At 39.7% G+C, this 19165-nt stretch overlaps 1 protein-coding gene across 6 annotated transcripts in view; it reads right to left on the bottom strand.

Moving 5' to 3' along the window:
- Positions 1-19165, bottom strand: part of LOC147747718 (complement factor H-related protein 3-like) — a 966023-nt gene that overhangs the window by 638074 nt on the left and 308784 nt on the right. For all 6 annotated transcript variants that reach the window (XM_086955193.1, XM_086955216.1, XM_086955208.1 and 3 more), the window contains one exon: positions 17225-17428. In XM_086955193.1, coding sequence (XP_086811319.1) covers positions 17225-17428 — 204 coding nt within the window. The remainder of the gene's footprint in view (positions 1-17224; positions 17429-19165) is intronic.

Raw genomic sequence — 19165 nt, 5'->3', positions numbered from 1 at the left:
GAGATCACACTGCATTAAAAGAATAAGTGGCTGAGGTCACCAGTAGCTTCATTACAGTTCCAACATGTTGAGTTTTCTCTAAGAGACAGTTTATGGAGTCGAGTTGGGTCCAGAATGTCCTATGTAGGAGCCAATACTTTTTGGGGGAGAGAGAAGGGGGGAGACCCTGTGGGTTACAACTGATTTCCAGGTTGGCTTGCAGGTGTCTGAAGAAATAGACCCATGACTATCCCATTTCCTCTGGAGTGTTGCAAGGAGGGACGTAGATTTGGTAAAAACTGAGAGAGCTTGCACGTTTGAGGGTCAGATTTTTTAAAGAAAGAGAGTCATCGCTTTTGGGATATTTAATTTTAGACAGATTGATTTTGAGCTTTAGAAAGTCATAAAAGTCTAGCAGGCTATATAGTTGTTGAAGTTTCCTGAAGGAGAGAGATGCCTCCCGGGGGCTCAATTACCTTTAAAAATGGATGCCTTCTGACGCCCATGAGCTCCAAAATATTAATTACCTAATGAATTTTGGGTTTTGGATTTTGCCAGATGACATCATGAGGGATAGTGGAACCTCTAGAAGTCTATCTCTCTTCAGTAGGACTCTTTTTGTAATATTAGAGATGCATTTGCCCAAAGAGGCGGATTTTATTTTTCTAGTTAGTAGTGAGATAGGGTGGATGTCTCTCAGATTCTCTATTTCAATTAGGAGCCATGTGGGGTATAGTTTGGAGCATGGGAGAGCGATAGGGAGCCTTCTCTGGCTAGGAGAGCAGTTTGGTAGGTTTTAAAATCTGCCAAGTTAACTCCTCCTAGCTGGAGAGGCAAGCATAGTTTTTTTATTGAGATTCTATAGTGTTCACTTTGTCAAATAAACTTTTTCATTAGCTTGTCTAATTTATGATGGGATTCTTCCGATAATACTGGGAGTAACATGCTGATGAGATAATTAACTATCAGGATGACCATCACCTTGACGGTCTCAATACGACCCCATCATGTGAGAAACTTGGGATTTCATCCCACTAGTAGGGTCTCAATTTTTTTCAGAGTTAGGTTTTCGTTATAGTAAAGTGACTATAACAGGTCAGAGTTAAATTCTAGTAAAAGAAAGAAACCCAATTACATTTTAATAACAATTAAATTCCAATACCAGAAATTAACCCAAACCAAAAACCCTCCATGGCCTCTCTCCCCTCCCACATAACTAATTATCAACTAAATAACTAATAATAATTCAAATTAATTATTAATGAACTATATATATTTTACTTTCCACCATGATCCCCTATTAAATTCCCAGCCCAACTATGGTGTTAAACATTTTTAAGAAAACTATTCCAATAAATTTAAAAATTACCAAAAATCTGCTAACTATATTAGAAAGCCAATAACAATATTTATACAAACATTTTATAGCATATACAATTAAATGTATAAATTAAAATACATAAAAAACTATAAAAATATATTATTAACAATATTATTCACTGCAATCTTAACAACAAATATGTTTCTAATCGATTTTAACACTTTCTATATTTTTAACATAAATATTACTTACTTGAAACTCGATAATCTTGTGAACGATATTCTTCCACACAATATTCTGCATGACGCTATTTCCAACTCAATATTTATGTAGGTCGAAATATTTTTTTTAATATTTCGTCTGAATTCTGGTCTGGTCTCTAAAATGAGTTATTCACAATGGTTAGATCATACGGCTTCATCGCCCTCCAAGAGACGTGCGTTGTTAACCCATGTCATTCAGAAGGCTACACATCGTATTTCACACCTGCCTCTCCGCGGCTCTCATGTACAGCCATGCATGGGTTTTAAAATTTGATATCTACAATTTTCCTGGTTGAGTCATCAGAATAGATTTAGGGCATGGGTTTGACTTTGATGGTCCTACAGCAGACGGTGCAAGTCGTCGACCGCTGTAGGACCGCCAAAGCCTTGGTGGGACCGTCTGCCAGATTAGGAGTTAAATCCTGGTCTTGTGGGCGGTCCTACTGTGGTCTGACAGCAGTGGTCTGCTAGGCTCATAGAAAAGCCTATCATGCAGACTGCGGCAGTCAGAGCGCCAACTGCGCCTTCCTGCATGATGGAGGCTGCAAATCCAAGGAGGCACTACATCTGCCTTCCCAAATGCACACCCAGGACCAAATCCATCAAGGTGAAAACAACAGTGAAATGGACACTCAGAATATGCTCTGCAGTGCCAGCTGTGGCATCGCCAGCATATTCCTACTGGTGAAAGAACAACGGTCCAGCTGGATTCTTGGTCTCGGCACTGCCGACAGTGTTGTGGTGGTCTGACCACCACAGTCGTAATACTGCAGGCAGTTCATAAGTGTGGTGGTGGTCGGACCACCACCCCGGGGAATGGCGGTGCAACGGACCACCAAACTCGTAAAAAGGGGCTTAGACTTGTCATTTCCAACTTACTTAGCTGGTGTATTGCACTAAGAAGCTTCTTTTAATCAACTATTAAATTAAATGTTTTGACACTAACAACTGCAATATCAGCAATTCTGAGAGCAGGGAGTTCTAGTGACTTTACATCTATTCCGGGGAGTTCTTTTTCTTTCTACGGATGTGTGATTATAACATTTGTTGCTTGGACCTGGCTGGCATCGTGGTTTGTGGTTAAAGAGATACTCAGGGTGAATCTTTAACACACTTGAGCCACAATCCTTATGGGGATGTCCTTAAAGATCTTGATGTTAAATACTAATTGCACTTTGCTTTTGACTCATTTGATGATTCCCCTGTCCTAAAGCCAACATACACAGGTAGGTAATGCCACAGGATCATTGACTTCATTCTGTTTACTCAAGATTTGTGAAGGCGTATTCCTTGTTATGAAGTTCAGGACAATGTCTTTAGCGTTCACAACTTGCAAAATTCTTTCTCCGCAGTGAACTGCCCATGTAAATCTGTAGGACACCCCTCCCTCTGTTTGCTACAAAAAGAAAGGTGTATTACAGAAATTGGAACAAATAGACAAAAGGAAGTTATTTATCAGCATTATCACTAATAATATGGAGTTACTCTGCATGTGTTTGAATGCTGGCAAAGGCCCAACTGAAAATACAATGTGGTTTAACTGTCTGCGTAAATCGAATGGAGACATGCTTATGCTTTAGATTGTGAACCTTTTACATGGTTTGATTCCAACTACTCTAATAGGCATGCAGCCTTGTTAAAATATATCCAAATGGTTCCACGAGGTGTTGAAAGTGCTGTGTGTGCTGTAGGCCAGCCCTTGCAACCAAGAACATTGAGTTTAGATCTGGGGCCTGCAAGTCCTTGGTAGCAGGTAGTAACTTAAAGGATTCTTGACTGTTTGGAATGTGAGAAATACCCCTCTTTTTAAGAATCAAATTGAGACAGATATTGCTACTGTGATCACTCCTGATGCATGGGTAGAGCACTTTAAAAAGGTGTACAGAAATTCGAAGTAACCAATGTATCTCGGAGCCTCATCTGCAGATAATACAACTGCAAATGCTGTAGGAATGATAATTGAAATGCACAAAATATAGCACAATTAATAGGTGCCCTGTGGGGAAATCACCAGTAGGCATGGGCGAATTTTGCTAATCTCGCGTTCGCGAATTTTGCGGATTTGCGATCTCGCAATCCGCAAAATCCGCAAATTCCCCCAAATTTGCGGATTTTTTTTTTTTATGTTCGCACGGGTTTCTGCAAGTTCGCGAGGGTTTTGTACAATTTCGCAAATTGCGAAATTGTACAAAACGCGTGCGAACTTGCAGAAACCCGTGCGAACACAATGTGCCCAGTAGGGTATGTGCCTCTTGTGTGAATAAAAGGTCAGAGAACGATCAGTCCAGCAGATGAAGAGAAAGAAGCTCGGGTATTGCGCTCATGAAAGTCAAGGATGCAAAGCCTATCCAGCATCACAGCTGATTTTCCACGGTAGATTTGGAAAGAAGGCACACCTGTCCAGCCTCGACGACGCTCACGATTGTTTTTGGGCTAATGAATGAGTCACTGAATTTGAGCATCAACTAGTTCGAGCGACCATGTGTGTGTTACTATGCAATCGCCCCGAAGGGCGCAGGGGTCCCTTGAGTGAGCTGCAGACCTGACCTGTGCCCAGCCATGCAACTATTTTACAATGGCGCCAGCAAGCTGCCAGCGCCGTTGTAAAATAGTTACAAAGTTAGCTTGCACAGGAAGCACTGAGATAAAATAAAGCAGCACCTGCTTCGTTTTATCTAGTGGTTCCTGTGCAAGCTAACTTTGTAACTATTTTACAACGGCGCTGGCAGCTTGCTGGCGCCATTGTAAAATAGTTGCATGAGTGGGGGTTCAACTTTTGAACCTGTTACGTTCGCGAATTTATTTTTGCGGATTTTGCGGGAAATCCGCAAAATTCGCGGATTGCGGATTTCCCAAAAATCCGCAAAATCCGCGAGCGTAACGGATTTCCCGCTCACACCTAATCACCAGGCCCTGATAGGGTCCCTGTGGATTTATTTAAAGATGATGTTGATTTTTGAGCATCCCTGCTGACTATTGTTTTGAATGGTTTCCATAAAACATTGCAACCAAAGTCCTGGTCACATTCTGTAATAGTGCCCTTATTTAAGAACGGAAATAGAAGTAACCCAAAATGTTATTGCCCCATTTCATTGATCAATTCAACAACAAAGATTTTGCCCAGAGTGATTTTAGACCACCCAGAGGTTTGGGCCAACATTGTGGCATATTTGGAGTATGGGTGTCCGGTGGGATTAGGTTCTGTTGAGCAGTGCCTGAATGTACAACTTTAACAAATATACCCTTTGCAAGAGAGGAAATGTTTACCTAGCTTTTATGGATTTAAAATCTTCCTTTGATCTCGTAAATCATATTACACTCTGGAGCGGATGTATGATGGTACAACGCGTTCTTTTACAACGCGTACTGCTACGACGCAGGATTTACAACGCAAGTCGTTACAACGACTTGCGTTGGTGGGCGCTGGATAGGGAATAGTTTAATTTACTATTCCAACTCCAGTCCCTGTGGATAGTAGGGAAGGTGTTGGATAGTAAATTAAACTATGCCCTATCCTAGAGTGCCCTCCAGCGAAAGTCGTTGTAAAGACTTTCGTTGTAAAAGCAACGTGGTAATGGTACCACGTTGTAAAACATTCGTTGTAAAGGATGTTTCCCCTTTGGAGCACCATGATGGATATGGGAGTCGAGATCAATATTGCAAATTTTTTAAGGGAATTGACCCCTACGCTGTTCATGACGAGCTCAGCTCGTCATGCAGTACACTGGTCGTGTGCTTATGACGAGCTGAGCTCATCATGAACAATGGGAAATCAGAGAATGCAGCGCCGCAGTGGAAAACCTCTAGCAGCCAAGGTGTTTAACAGCAAGATATCAGCCAGTGGGATGTAAGATTTGATGGGGGATAGTAGGGATTGATTTACGATTTCCCGGGGTGTGTGACAAGGCTGCGTCCTCGCACCACTTTTAGTTAGCTTCTTTACAAATGGATAGGAAAATATCATGTACATCTAAATATGGATGCACCACTTATATGTACCAGTTCAGCTCCCGTTTCACTATCTGCGGACGAAGCTGTCCTTATTGCTAGGATGAAGCTTGGGTTGCAAAGGCTTCTTGATAATTTTGATAGTTTCATGAATGGAATAGATTTAACCCTGGACGTAGTTTGTGAAGTAGCGCTATGCGTAGCTACGCAAAATGTACTTCGCACTTCGCGAGATACCCGTAGCGCTATGCAGACTGCATAGTGCGCTGTTCACAATGCTTGCACAGTGTGGGATGTTTGTCCGCAATGTGCAAGCATCGCAAACGGCATCTTGCACAGCACAAGAGGTCATTTTCTGCAGCACTAGTAGATTTTTACTCGAGTGGCAGCTTTCTCAATGCAGACTGGTAGTTTCTCATCGCGAGAGGTTGTGAGCATACGCAACCACTCGCAATGAGAAACCTGACCTCCCCGCGTTTAGAATCTCGCCAGGAGGTTTATTTTCCACACTCGCGATCGGCAACTTGTTGTTGCTGATCGCAAACGAGGAAAAAGTCTAGCCGGGATGTCATTTTGCTCGCTAGCGGTTGCCAACTTGACGTTGAGGACCACGAGCAAGCAAAAGATGACCCCTACGTGTGTTTGCTGTGTGCTACACGCGATTCGCGTAGTGCAAAGTAGCGCAAACTTCGCAAACTACGCAAGCGTAGCGTAGTTGTCTGCCCAGGCCTAATAGAGATAACTGTGAACTATTCCAAAAATCACATTATCATCTATGGACCTCGGAGGAAAAGGAACAAGTCAGTTTTCGTTAACAGTACTAAAATCATAACAGCCCTGTCTTTTCCATACCTAGGTATACATTTAGGCAGAAATGGCACATGGAATTCAGTTGGTGCTGCTGTAGTGGCTGCATTTGTTTGTATTGTGGAGGGACTTATTAAGTTTATTACTAATCTAGGATCTGAGTCTCTTGGAAAGCTTGTGTCAGTATACAAAGTCAGTATACAGTTAACGTATGGTCCTGGAGTTTGGGGGCTTAAGGATTACATGGCTATTCAGAGAGTTGAAAATAGGTGTTTGAAAAGATTGTTACGGGGCCCACAAAGCACTGCTGCCTACTTTAGTCACATTGAGCTTGGACTCAATCATGTTAATGATCTTATCAGAATTTGACTGCTTCTTTTGTGGCTGTCTATTAGGTCAAAGCAAGAGACCGATTTCAGTAGTAAGGTTATTTGGGATTGCATGAATTTCGATAATGGCACCAAAATTATCTGCCTAATGTACATTAAGAATACAACTAACAGTATGGGCATGCCTACATTTTATAATAGTCCAGAGGTTCTTTCACTGGTATTTGAAAAAATTCTAAACAATTACTTCTGGAACTGGAATAGAAATAAAAAAGACTGTACAGAGATTATCATCAGTACAGTACACCAGTACAGCTCTTCGAACAGGGTAAGGAGTTGTATCTTGTATGGGTAAATACCTGTATGTGAGTTCTGACATAAGCAGCATGTTAAAACATGATGAAAACATTAAAAACAATTAAACACCACTAAAAAGTAGTACAATCGCATAAAGTAAATAATCAGATGATTAAAATCAACCTAAAATCAAATTTGTACATAGGACATTTGGGGCAAGACTGATTATGCTGGCCCTAGTGCTTTGGTTCTATTAGCCCAAGCCATTACAAGAATTTAGAAATAGCAACAACCACAATCGAGGTGGTGTCGCTTTTGCATATTCTAAAAGCTTCCTCTCAGATATGTGGGTCAAAGTATCTACACAAGGGGACAATCCATTTGTTTCTGGGATTGACGTAGGGCGGGCAGAAAAAGAACAAGTGCACATCATTCTCTTGGACAGTTTTAAAGTAGAAACAACGGTCAGATCCCTGCTTCTGCTGCCCCCAGTTAGCAGTAAAAGCTGCTTCTGAGAGGGTCCTGTACCAAAATTGGAGAAAGAGGGATGGGGCATGTTGCGCACAGATAAAATCCAGGAATTCCTCCGCCTTCGTTACGGATTTGTGGAGAAAGAAAGCACTTGTTAGGCGGCCTAGCGTGGGTTAAATGGTCTCTATTAGTAATAACTTAACTCTTGGGCCAGTTTTTTAACTTTAAGAACATCTCCTCGAAGAATAGACTGAGGTTCAGTACAAAAGCTTTCAAACTCTAGCTCAATCCAGGTATTTTTAAGCAGAACCAGCCTTCTCAACTTCCCCACCCCATTGGACCCAATAATTTTCTGTATGCCTTCCCGAAGACAGAGCAGTGCAATGGTACTACAAACATGAACACAAAACAATAAAGGCCTCAATGCTATCTATACCTATGTCTCATTGATCCCCAGATTGAGACAAAGGGGTACCCATGGTGGACCTTTTTCTAAGCACAAGAGACCCTTAAAGAAATTATTTTCTGACAAGCTAAAGGGACCCGTATTGCACTGGCCCCATAATTCTGCCCCATATAATACAGACCGCCTTTACTTGTACTTTGTAAATTTTTAATGCTGGATGGGCAGGGGACCAGGCTGCTTTATTGGCAAATTTGTTTATGGCAGCCTGATACCCAGATCAACGAACAGACGGACTCTTTACAGTCTTTCGGGGCCCAACTTGATGACCCCTCTCGCTCTGCCTCTCTTAGTATAAATCGTGTCTTTGGTCTTGAAAGCATTAATTTGAAGACCAAAGTCAAAGTCCTCAAATAATTCATTGAAGCTGTCAATCAAGATTTGGAGACACCCTCCTAGTTTTGGACAGCAACAACATATCGTCTGCAAAAAGGAGCTCCGGTATTTTGCTTCCTGACAAGGTTGGGGAGTTGTTGGTGCGACATAGTAGGTACGTGATACAGTTGTTACTATATGGGAGGAAAAGAGTTGGGGCAAGAACACCCCTGGTGCGCTCACTGGTTTACAGGGAAAGCCTGAGTTAATTTTTCCTTCACAACGCATAATACTTTTGCATAAATCCCTTCATGATACAGCTGAATCAAATCCAGGTCCCCATCCTCCGAAGAACCTCCCATAATCTCCTTCTAGGCACAAGGACAAACACGGTGCAGAGGTCAATAAATGCCACGTACTGATCACACTGATGTCAGGTCCACTGTTTTCCACTTTATCAGAAAAAAGCAAAAGGCCTGGTCAACTGCACTGGTCTTATGCAAGAAACCTGCATGTAGTCCAGAAAGAATGTGGTTTTGTTCACACCAATGCAACAAAAGCCCTAGCACCTGTTTGCAAAAATGCTTTGCAAGTTGTCAATCAGGCTGATTGGGTGGTAGTTGAAGAGCAGACTGAGGTCCCCTTTTTAAAGGTAAGAACAATCTCTGCCCCCTTCCACAATTGAGGGATCATCCCCTCCATCCCAGTGGTGTTGGATACCATGTTAATATAGGAGACCCACACTCCAGGGTCTGCTTTGAGCACGTCAGTTGGGATTTTGTCAAGATTCGGAGCTTTCTTGGACTCGAATGAAACGACAGCTCGCTCAGTTTCCTCCATGGTAAAAACTACTGGGGAAATGGGGCTTAACATCGTTTAAAGACCCTACAATGAGGGCCAGGCTCAGGAGAGTGGATAGATGAGTACAAACTCTCAAAATGGGCCACTCAGTCACAGGGTAGAATAGATGTTTCAGCGGGGCTAGTGTATTTAGGGAAAAAGAACAGTATATAGCAAACTACTGATAATTATATCGCCCTTGTATTGACCTTATATCACATGCTGTATGCTAACTAATAATAATTTGCTGAGACAGTGATATATCAAAATTATTGATTATTTTATTTCTGTTTGTTAACTTTTGTTATTTTTTTGAAAACAATCTTTATCTTTTTTTATCTCAATTGGTTTATAAAAAACACATGTACTTCATATAATTTAACATTCAATGACATACAGTGTACATACAAACACAAACTGAACAATATCAACAACAGTGCAAAGAAAAAAGAGTGCTATACGATATATTGAGTCGATGGAAAATAATGAAGAAGGCAATGCGGTAGAATGGAACACAACGCATTTCGGCCAAAGGGCCTTCATCAGGTGACCGTCATTCGTATATTACATACAACATAACCTATATGGGGAAAAGGGAAAAAATATACATAGAATACAAATATGAGTATTTGAGAGAATATATTTAATTTCATGATATATACTGTCTGGGCATTTGTTAGCAAGGTCGAAAAACAATTCATCTTTGAGGCAATTTTATTTATATTCATTTAGGGTTGCATGTTTCTCATTTCAGAAATTTATAACATTGTATTTTATCAGAAATACACCAGCAGTTTTGTCACTTTTTTCGCATGATATCTTTTACGCTCATTCATTGTAATGTCATTACCAAAAGACAGTCATTTGCAACATTATATTCAAAACACTCTATATTGTATCGTCCCTCTCTTAGCTTCTTAAACTTCCTATAAGATCCTTATATTTTTCATTTTTAAAGGAAGACATAGAACGTGATAAATAGGAGAAATCCAGGCGATATATAAAAGAAGGAGAAATAACAAACAAAAGATCCTATGTTAGAAGATTCTGGTATTAAATGTATTGTTTACTCACTTCCATTTATTTTAGTTGAGTACACGGTTTGATGTTCCAAAGACAATTTGATTAGCTTTTTGGTATTGTCAAAAAATATAGAACACTGAAAGAACAAATATGATCTTATGGTAAAAACAGATGACCTTTTTATATCACTTAGACTTTCTTGGCGTAGATTGTTATTGGCCTATTTTAAGTTACCTGATATTCTTTACTTTAGAGTCCCCCGTTGATTATAAATGTGTACAAGACAGAATTCGGAGGGAACGAAGGTCATAAACAGTTCAAAACATATTCTTCTTGAGGATACAAACAGGTGCTGACCTAGAGTTGAAACAACTTAACGAATTAATATGGTGACCGTGGTACTTTTGAACAAGCATTAAGATGTTTATTCAAAGAACGCGGTTACCCCCACAGATTGATACGAGAATCGTACAAAAGACCAAGGTACTACGATCGCCAACATCTCCTCACAAATAAAAACAAACGAGATGCCAGTTTGTTTTTTGTAACCAGACATTCGGTGCTCAATAATCAAATCCGCCAAATTATATATTCTAATTGGCACATACTGAATGTCAACAAAACAGGTACTGAACTTATCCCAAAACCCATTTTTGCTTACAAAAAAAACAAAAACATCAACTATCTAGTAGTTAGATCAAGGATGCAAACAACCAAAAAAGACACTGGTCCAAGAAATATAATTACCGGGGCTCCGGTAACAGGAAACCATACATGTGGATTATGCAAAATTTGCCCGCTAGCAATAGAGACAAAAGAACTAAAATTTAACGGTGTGTCAATTGTATTATCATCCATGACCAATTGCAAAACTACAAACATCATTTATTTGTTAATCTATCCCTGCAACAAGGGATATGTTGGGGGATTTTCACGTTCAGTATATACTAGAGTCACTGAACATAAATCCGCTATTCGTACAAAAAAACTGAATGCCCCGATGGTAATGCATTATATTGAGAATGACCATAAACCGGAAGATATAAAATGGATAGTGTTGGAAAAAATTGTAGCAAAACCTGGAATCAACACAGATAAAATCGGCCGAAAACGCGAGGTATTTTGGATATTTACATTAGATACGGTAAAACTAGGATTAAATTCCGAAATTCCTTGGCAGCAGGCCATTCTATGAAGACAGCTAACAGTACTAGAAATAGACAAAGAATAAACAAACTGGATTATGCTTTTCGCTAAATAAAATAAAAAATGAAGACAGTGAACTTAACATGATATAACACTAAGTGTCATCTAATTTTAATAATATGAATGATTGACAATAAGGTGCATAAATATATCCAGTTTGATACTAAATGAATATCGAAGTATCAAATTACGGAAGTCTTTCTTTCCTATCTATTAGAATAACAAAGACACCATTAGAACTACAAATTAGTCTGTCTTTCATCTTGTTTCGGGATAAATCTTCATGCGCAGTATCAAGAAAGATACCGTGTCAACCTCTATATACGTCATCAAATTGAGTCAATCGAAAATAGAATTAGCTGTAAGTCCTTAGCATTAATTGCCAACACGTGGCTGACCTATAAATAGTAGGCGGCTTTCGAAACACCTTTGCGCCGGTATCCAGAGAAATGTGAACCAGCAGACCACCTTCTACGGAGAATCGGCATCATATTGAAGGTATGTCCCCATGTTTAGCGACAGACCACATAACGGCAACCTTTAACATATCTTAAAACTAAGAAAGAGGTTTACTAACATTACCCTCTTTTGTCTCAATTTGTTTGCTATCTAGATTTCGTATCGATACCAGATTAACAAGAAAGACCACGAATTTCTCTACCAATCATAAGGTACTACTAGGGAGTAAAAGATAATAAAATGAAATAACAAATCTTAGAAAATTTAAGAAAAAGCTTATGATTTTGGTATTTACTAATATTTCAGAAAACAAAAGAACTAAATGGATCTTCCTAAATGTTGATGCAAAATAGAAGTGTTAAATTAAAAAGGGTGAGCAAAGGACGATAGATTGTCCACGCGGGGAATAAAAAGTTTGGCTTCTGGCACAGTTTACTAAGGTAAGATACGAGAATACTGTGTATATCGATCGTTAGTAAAAAAGCATATCAGTTACATCGTTGTGCATTTAGAACAACTAAAATAATGTAAAAAATTCCTTTTAGAAGCAACATACAGTCTAAAATAATATCAAAATAGTAATCTAAAAAGCCACAACAACCCTAAAAATAAATTTGGACTTGCCCAATAAAAAGTCCCTATTTAAAAACATCTTAATGCTTGTTCAAAAGTACCACGGTCACCATATTAATTCGTTAAGTTGTTTCAACTCTAGGTCAGCACCTGTTTGTATCCTCAAGAAGAATATGTTTTGAACTGTTTATGACCTTCGTTCCCTCCGTATTCTGTCTTGTACATATTTATAATCAATGGGGGACTCTAAAGTAAAGAATATCAGGTAACTGAAAATAGGCCAATAACAATCTACGCCAAGAAAGTCTAAGTGATATAAAAAGGTCATCTGTTTTTACAATAAGATCATATTTGTTCTTTCAGTGTTCTATATTTTTCGACAATACCGAAAAGCTAATCAAATTGTCTTTGGAACATCAAACCGTGTACTCAACTAAAATAAATGGAAGTGAGTAAACAATACATTTAATACCAGAATCTTCTAACATAGGATCTTTTGTTTGTTATTTCTCCTTCTTTTATATATCGCCTGGATTTCTCCTATTTATCACGTTCTATGTCTTCCTTTAAAAATGAAAAATATAAGGATCTTATAGGAAGTTTAAGAAGCTAAGAGAGGGACGATACAATATAGAGTGTTTTGAATATAATGTTGCAAACGACTGTCTTTTGGTAATGACATTACAATGAATGAGCGTAAAAGATATCATGCGAAAAAAGTGACAAAACTGCTGGTGTATTTCTGATAAAATACAATGTTATAAATTTCTGAAATGAGAAACATGCGACCCTAAATGAATATAGATAAAATTGCCTCAAAGATGAATTGTTTTTCGACCTTGCTAACAAATGCCCAGACAGTATATATCATGAAATGAAATATATTCTCTCAAATACTCATATTTGTATTCTATGTATATTTTTTCACTTTTCCCCATATAGGTTATGTTGTATGTAATATACAAATGACGGTCACCTGATGAAGGCCCTTTGGCCGAAACGCGTTGTGTTCCATTCTACCGCATTGCCTTCTTCATTATTTTCCATCGACTCAATATATCGTATAGCACTCTTTTTTCTTTGCACTGTTGTTGATATTGTTCAGTTTGTGTTTGTATGTACACTATATGTCATTGAATGTTAAATTATATGAAGTACATGTGGTTTTTATAAACCAATTGAAATAAAAAAAGATAAAGATTTTTTTCAAAAAAATAACAAAAGTAAACAAACAGAAATAAAAAATTCAATAATTTTGATACATCACTGTCTCAGCAAATTATTATTAGTTAGCATACAGCATGTGATATAAGGTCAATACAAGGGCGATATAATTATCAGTAGTTTGCTATATACTGTTCTTTTTCCCTAAATATGTTTATATATTCCCTACAAAAATCAAACTGAACAGAACGTAGGGGTCCCCATTTTTTCCATACATCAGCGGGGCTAGTGTCCTCACATCGCTCTTATTGACGAATACCCAGAATTTCCTCTGGTCATTAGCTATGGTGGTATCCAGTAGGTCGGACCAAATGTTGTCTTCCCAAGCTTCTTTTGCTTCTTTTAGGGTAGCCTGATTACGGGCCCTGTTACCCCTTATAACCTGCATATCCACCTCTTTTAAACATTGGAACAGGTTTGCCTTTGTCTTTTTACACTGGCCATTGAACTATCCCTTAGTCTTTGTTGTGTGTGGGTGCCCCCCTACCCTCCATGGTGGCCGGTTCCTCAAACTGTCAAATACCTATAGTGCTATGCTAATATCACCTAATTTCCCCCCCCCAATTGGTATAAATGTTACTCATATGGGTGGATAAAATTGAGAACAAGGCCTTGACTTGACTGGCTCAGATGAGGAACCCACTGCTTTCAATGTCACATTCTTCCTGCTGTTAGTGGCCACCAGCTGCATGGGAGCTTGCTCAGTAGCTACCGGGCAGGGGAGGGTAATACTTCTTTTAATCTTAATACCAAGGGATTGTGGTTGATCTCCTCTACCTCCACCACCATCATGTCTTCTAACTTGCTACAGTACCTTACCTCCAAGAAAATGTAGTAGATTGTGCTAGTGTATGGGTGTCTTTCAAATGATGGTGCAAGCAATTTGTCTGAAGGAGATCGCCCTTTGCATGCCTGGATTCCATATGATAGGGTGAGATCCACAACCTGGAGTGCATCGCTGGAAAGCTGTTTTCCAGTGGGGCAGATAAGGTCTGGGATACTCAAAATATAGTTTTCATCTCCAGACAGTTCAATTGCCAGCTTGTTTGGCTCAAATGTGAGGTTGAAGGCCCCTGGTATGACCCCATGGTGGGTGTGGTCACAAAAAACACTATCAAATTGTTGGAGCGTTTTTGATTCCTGCTTATAAATACTACTTTATTTGTAGATAATAATTATCATAAGAGCCTGGGAGTCAGGGGATAATCCTGTCGGCATCAGGGGAGTCCATGTAAAGGGGCGTGACATCATAGACTATGGTGAAGCTAACCAATTCTAGTAATCCACCAGAAAGGAGCCCAGCATTAGATTTAATAGCTGGGATGCTATGACCTTTGTAACCACACTTGTTCACTTGCTCTAATGTCCATGCCTCCTGAAATAGACATATGACATGTCAATCAACAAAAGTGCCTCAGTCATGGTCCCCTAGTTATTGCCCAGCTTTTCCTCCATGGAGCACCTGGTTACAATAAGTACACATCATCTTCTGATGCTGTACCTATGATAGGCCTGGCAAATGTTATGCTAGTTGTCTCCTGGTGTCTAGTTTTGTGTGAGGTCAAGAGAGACTGAGGTTGTAGTTACCTCAAATGGCCACTCTAAAACACCAATATGGTAGTCTTGGTGAGGAGAACCATTTGAGATGGTTTCTAAAGGATATGGGCTTATTAATTGAGAAAATCAAATGGCTGCTTTACTATTTTTTATTTTTTGATGTTGCATGGGTACCATGATACTCAAATAGCTATCACAGCACCAATGACAGAGTGGAAAGTGACTGGCACAAGGCCTTTACTTCCATTTTCTCATCCCAGAGGAGTACCGCATACCCCAGAATGTTTTTTTAAAAGCTGTGATTTTTAATATGAGAATTACATTTTATTTAGGTTTGATCCAAGGAGCTTCCTCATGGGCACAAATAATCACAATCTCTACTAGTTTTAGTAAAATGTATTCGTTTCTAGGTGTTTCGGTACCATGGTACCGGAAATATTACTGCGGTACTTATGTCTTAGAAAAGCCACTTTTCTTTGGTTCTTATCACTGTATTGTTAAACGTTCAAGTAGTTCATTTGTCTTTGATATAATTTTAGATCTGTTGCTCACGGAGTGCAGACCTGTCTAACTCAAAGCCTTATTTTGGGGGTATTTCCTTCCTTCTGGGGAACATCATTAAAAATATGGGGGCATATTAGCAAAGTCCTGCGATAATTATCGCTCAGCGCTTGTAGCGCGAGGATAATTATCGCAGGCTAAAGCTGGATTCCATCGCGGAGATAGCGTGCTATGAGCAACGCTTATCTCCCAAGCGATAGGAACCCATGCGTTAGTGTGAAAACAGTGTGATTATTGCTGAAAATCCAGCGATAATCACACTGCAACCAGCGTAACCTTGCTGATAGGGCAGGGTGATTTTAGCCATGTAATCCACCTCCCATTGGATTACATAGCTAAGTCTGAAAATTTGCAGATGTAAAAAAGCAGAGTTAACCGTGGTTAGCGCTGCTTTGTTTGTCTCTAACTGGGTTAGCGTGAAGCTTGATAATAGGAGAAATGTCGCTTAGCGACATTTCTAATATTTTGCTCTGGAAGGCCCACTTTACATCTTATTAGAGATGCAAAGAAGAGCGTAGTGAAAAAGGGTGCTAACATGCGATTTTGCATGTTAACACCCTGTTGTTGATAGGGCGATATTTTTTATCTCCGCTTCTTTGGCTTTTAAAGCCAAAAAAGTGGAGATAAAGCCCTTGTTAATATGCCCCATGGCACCTGAAGGAGATAATACATCACTCAAGACTCATCAGGGTGTTGAGGACGAGGAAGACATTAGAAGACTCTTGAATCAGTGGATTGGAAGTTCCTCCAGAGACCTGCTAGAAGAAAGTCAGTACCAAGATCATCACTCATAAAATATGCAATAGGGACTTTAGTTGTGGTGTGAAAAATAAAATATTACTTCAGTAATATTGCCATGCACAAGCCCTGAAACGCATGGCACAAAAAATAGTCCCATGCAGGCAAGCATCACCAACAGAGTGATGTAGGTGCATCAATGTTTGCTGCTGCTGGGGTATCTGAAGAACGTTTAACACCAGAGCCCATCTTATAGACAAGTTACACTGTCCCTGTTCCTGCCATGGTGTATCAGTGAAATATGGAGCAGCTGTTTGAATTATCTGCACCTTCTTTCTCTGTGCAGGCGGGCAAAGTGAGTGGATACACCCACTTGCAAGGAGATGTCGAAGGGGGATTGTCAATGAGACCCCTTGGATCCCTCTAGAGGTCTGCCCACAGAAATATTACAGGCCCACTTAAGTGAATCATGCTCCATATTTGCCACCATAGGAAGGCACTGTGCTGTGTGTAGAAAACTTATTTGTGTAGGTGAACAAAGTGTCACCAAGATGAAACTTGATGCTTGCCCATCAGGCTAAATGTCAAAAGTGGTATATTGTTTATTAATCCAAGTTTAGAATTCCTGTTTTTTCCACTGTCTTTGTTCTTTCCCCGGAAAAGAAAATATATACAAATTGTTTTTTAAAAAACACAAAAGGTCTGGGTTCTATTTAGAACTACCTTACCTGGTTGAAAGCTAGAAACGTAGCTTTCTGTTGTTTGTCATGTATGTCACTAAGCTTTCAACATACTAATAGTAAGAGCAATGCAGTAATACAATCATATTTGTAAATTGTAAATTACTCACTGTGGCATCTTGGTGTAGGGGACCATCCTTCGTCAGTACATTTGATTCTACCACATACATCTGCTGATTCAGTTGCATAGCCACTTCTGCACTCATACTCTATTTGTCTTCCTTTTGCCATTGGAAAACTGTGATTTTCATGGTATCTATAATACCAGTGGCTTAGTCTTCCGTTTTCTATTTCTGGATAATCACAAGCAACACCTAGAAGAAAAGCAAATTATTTAAGCCTGGCTCCTGATATTAAAATCTAACTTCATCATTAATGCTTCCACCTTGGAATGTGTACGAGCAGTGTGCAAGAGAATTCATTACCATTTCACTCCTCGCTTAGATTTTAACCATTTCACTGATGAGGCATTTTTAACCAAAACTCTATGTTTTGATTGAGCCACTGGCAGCATTTCACCAAATTTCAGTCTCAGCTAAATTGATAGCATGCATTGTTTGACTACCTACATCACAGGAACTCACAAATGACTTTTGAGTCATTGAAGCCAATCCAAAGGTGAACGAGGAATCCTACATCAAGTATCAAGTTGATGGGAATTTATTCAAAATTTCACTAAAGAAGACAACATCTCTAAAATATATATGTAACTGTTGCCTCGTTATTTTCAGGATCAGTGTCCCAACCTACAAGGCAAATAAGAATATGTTTTGAGTTGTGTGCGTACCGTCACGAGGGGTAAACTATGGAAGTCTGGCTGTTCTTCTATTCAAAAGCATTTCAGGAATCAAAAGTGTGAACCTGCAGTGTGCCTGCTAATTACATGGCACATTGAAATCATTTTTTTTTTATTAGGCTTGCTCCCTCCTTTAAGTTTCTCATATGCTCTGCTTCCTCCCAGCACTGCCGCTTCAAGCTGAACTCCTGAACTGTTCTGCATTATATAGTACAGGTTTACTCGCACAAACCTATCCTTCTTTTCTCGTGACATATGTAAATAAATATACAACCCTGCCCCCTAGAGTAGAGAGGTTTCCCTGCTCAGTACTGAGGGAAATTGACAAACTGTCAGTGACGGAATATACAATCCCATAGAATATTGCTGCATAGCATAAACAACAAGAGAGTAGACAATTATTTAGGACACTAACAGGATAGGGAAATGCATACAATACCAAATATTCCTTCAGTCCTCCTGTCTCCCTACAGCGCATCTTCAGTCCTGACAACCTCTCTGTTCATTTTATTCTGGTACCTCATTCAATTTCCCTGGTGTCACTTCTGCACGGTGCTCTTCCTGCAGTGATTCGTCAGCTCTGCCTTCTCCGCAGCCTCTTTTATCCTACTTCTTTCATACTGTGTCCCTGGACTGCTACTCCCTCCAACAGCGTCCCTTCACTCCCACTACTTCTGTAGGCCTCACTTCCGAGGTGCATCCCTTAATCCTAACAAATGTCATTGTCTTACTTGAGTTTTCCTGTACAATTGTACTCACACTACAATGTCCAATTAGATCTGCACTTTCCCTACAGTGTTTTTGTAGACCAGCTTATTTCGCTCTTGCTTTGCTACAGTGGGAATCAACCTATCCACCTACCTCCATCATGGTGCTTTCCATTCACACCCACAGATTCTGGATAGTGTCACAACATTACGATTCTCTCTCTTCCCTACTCTACGCTATGCCTAATTGCAACACCCAAAGGGCCAGATCAGAAAACATTTTGACTGGTGTGTTGAAAGTGGCCCTTTTAGAAATGGTCAAACCCACTTTCTGCCTGCATTCAATGCAATTTGGCCAGAAAGTGCACTGATTTTCAGTTATTCCGGTTCCCAGTGCCAGATCTCTTTCCCTAAACTGTGCAATTGTTTCCCCGATAAACAATAGCTTCAGCACCACAAAGCAAATACAAGGAGATGATGTACGGAGCACTGAAAGTTTTCAGACACTCATACCGAGTCACAGATCTGGGTTGAATCCATCATCATTC

The sequence above is a fragment of the Lissotriton vulgaris genome, chromosome 1_1, assembly GCF_964263255.1.
Source record: "Lissotriton vulgaris chromosome 1_1, aLisVul1.2, whole genome shotgun sequence".
Classification (NCBI taxonomy): Eukaryota; Metazoa; Chordata; class Amphibia; order Caudata; family Salamandridae; genus Lissotriton; species Lissotriton vulgaris.
This window is presented reverse-complemented; position numbering and strand designations above follow the sequence as displayed.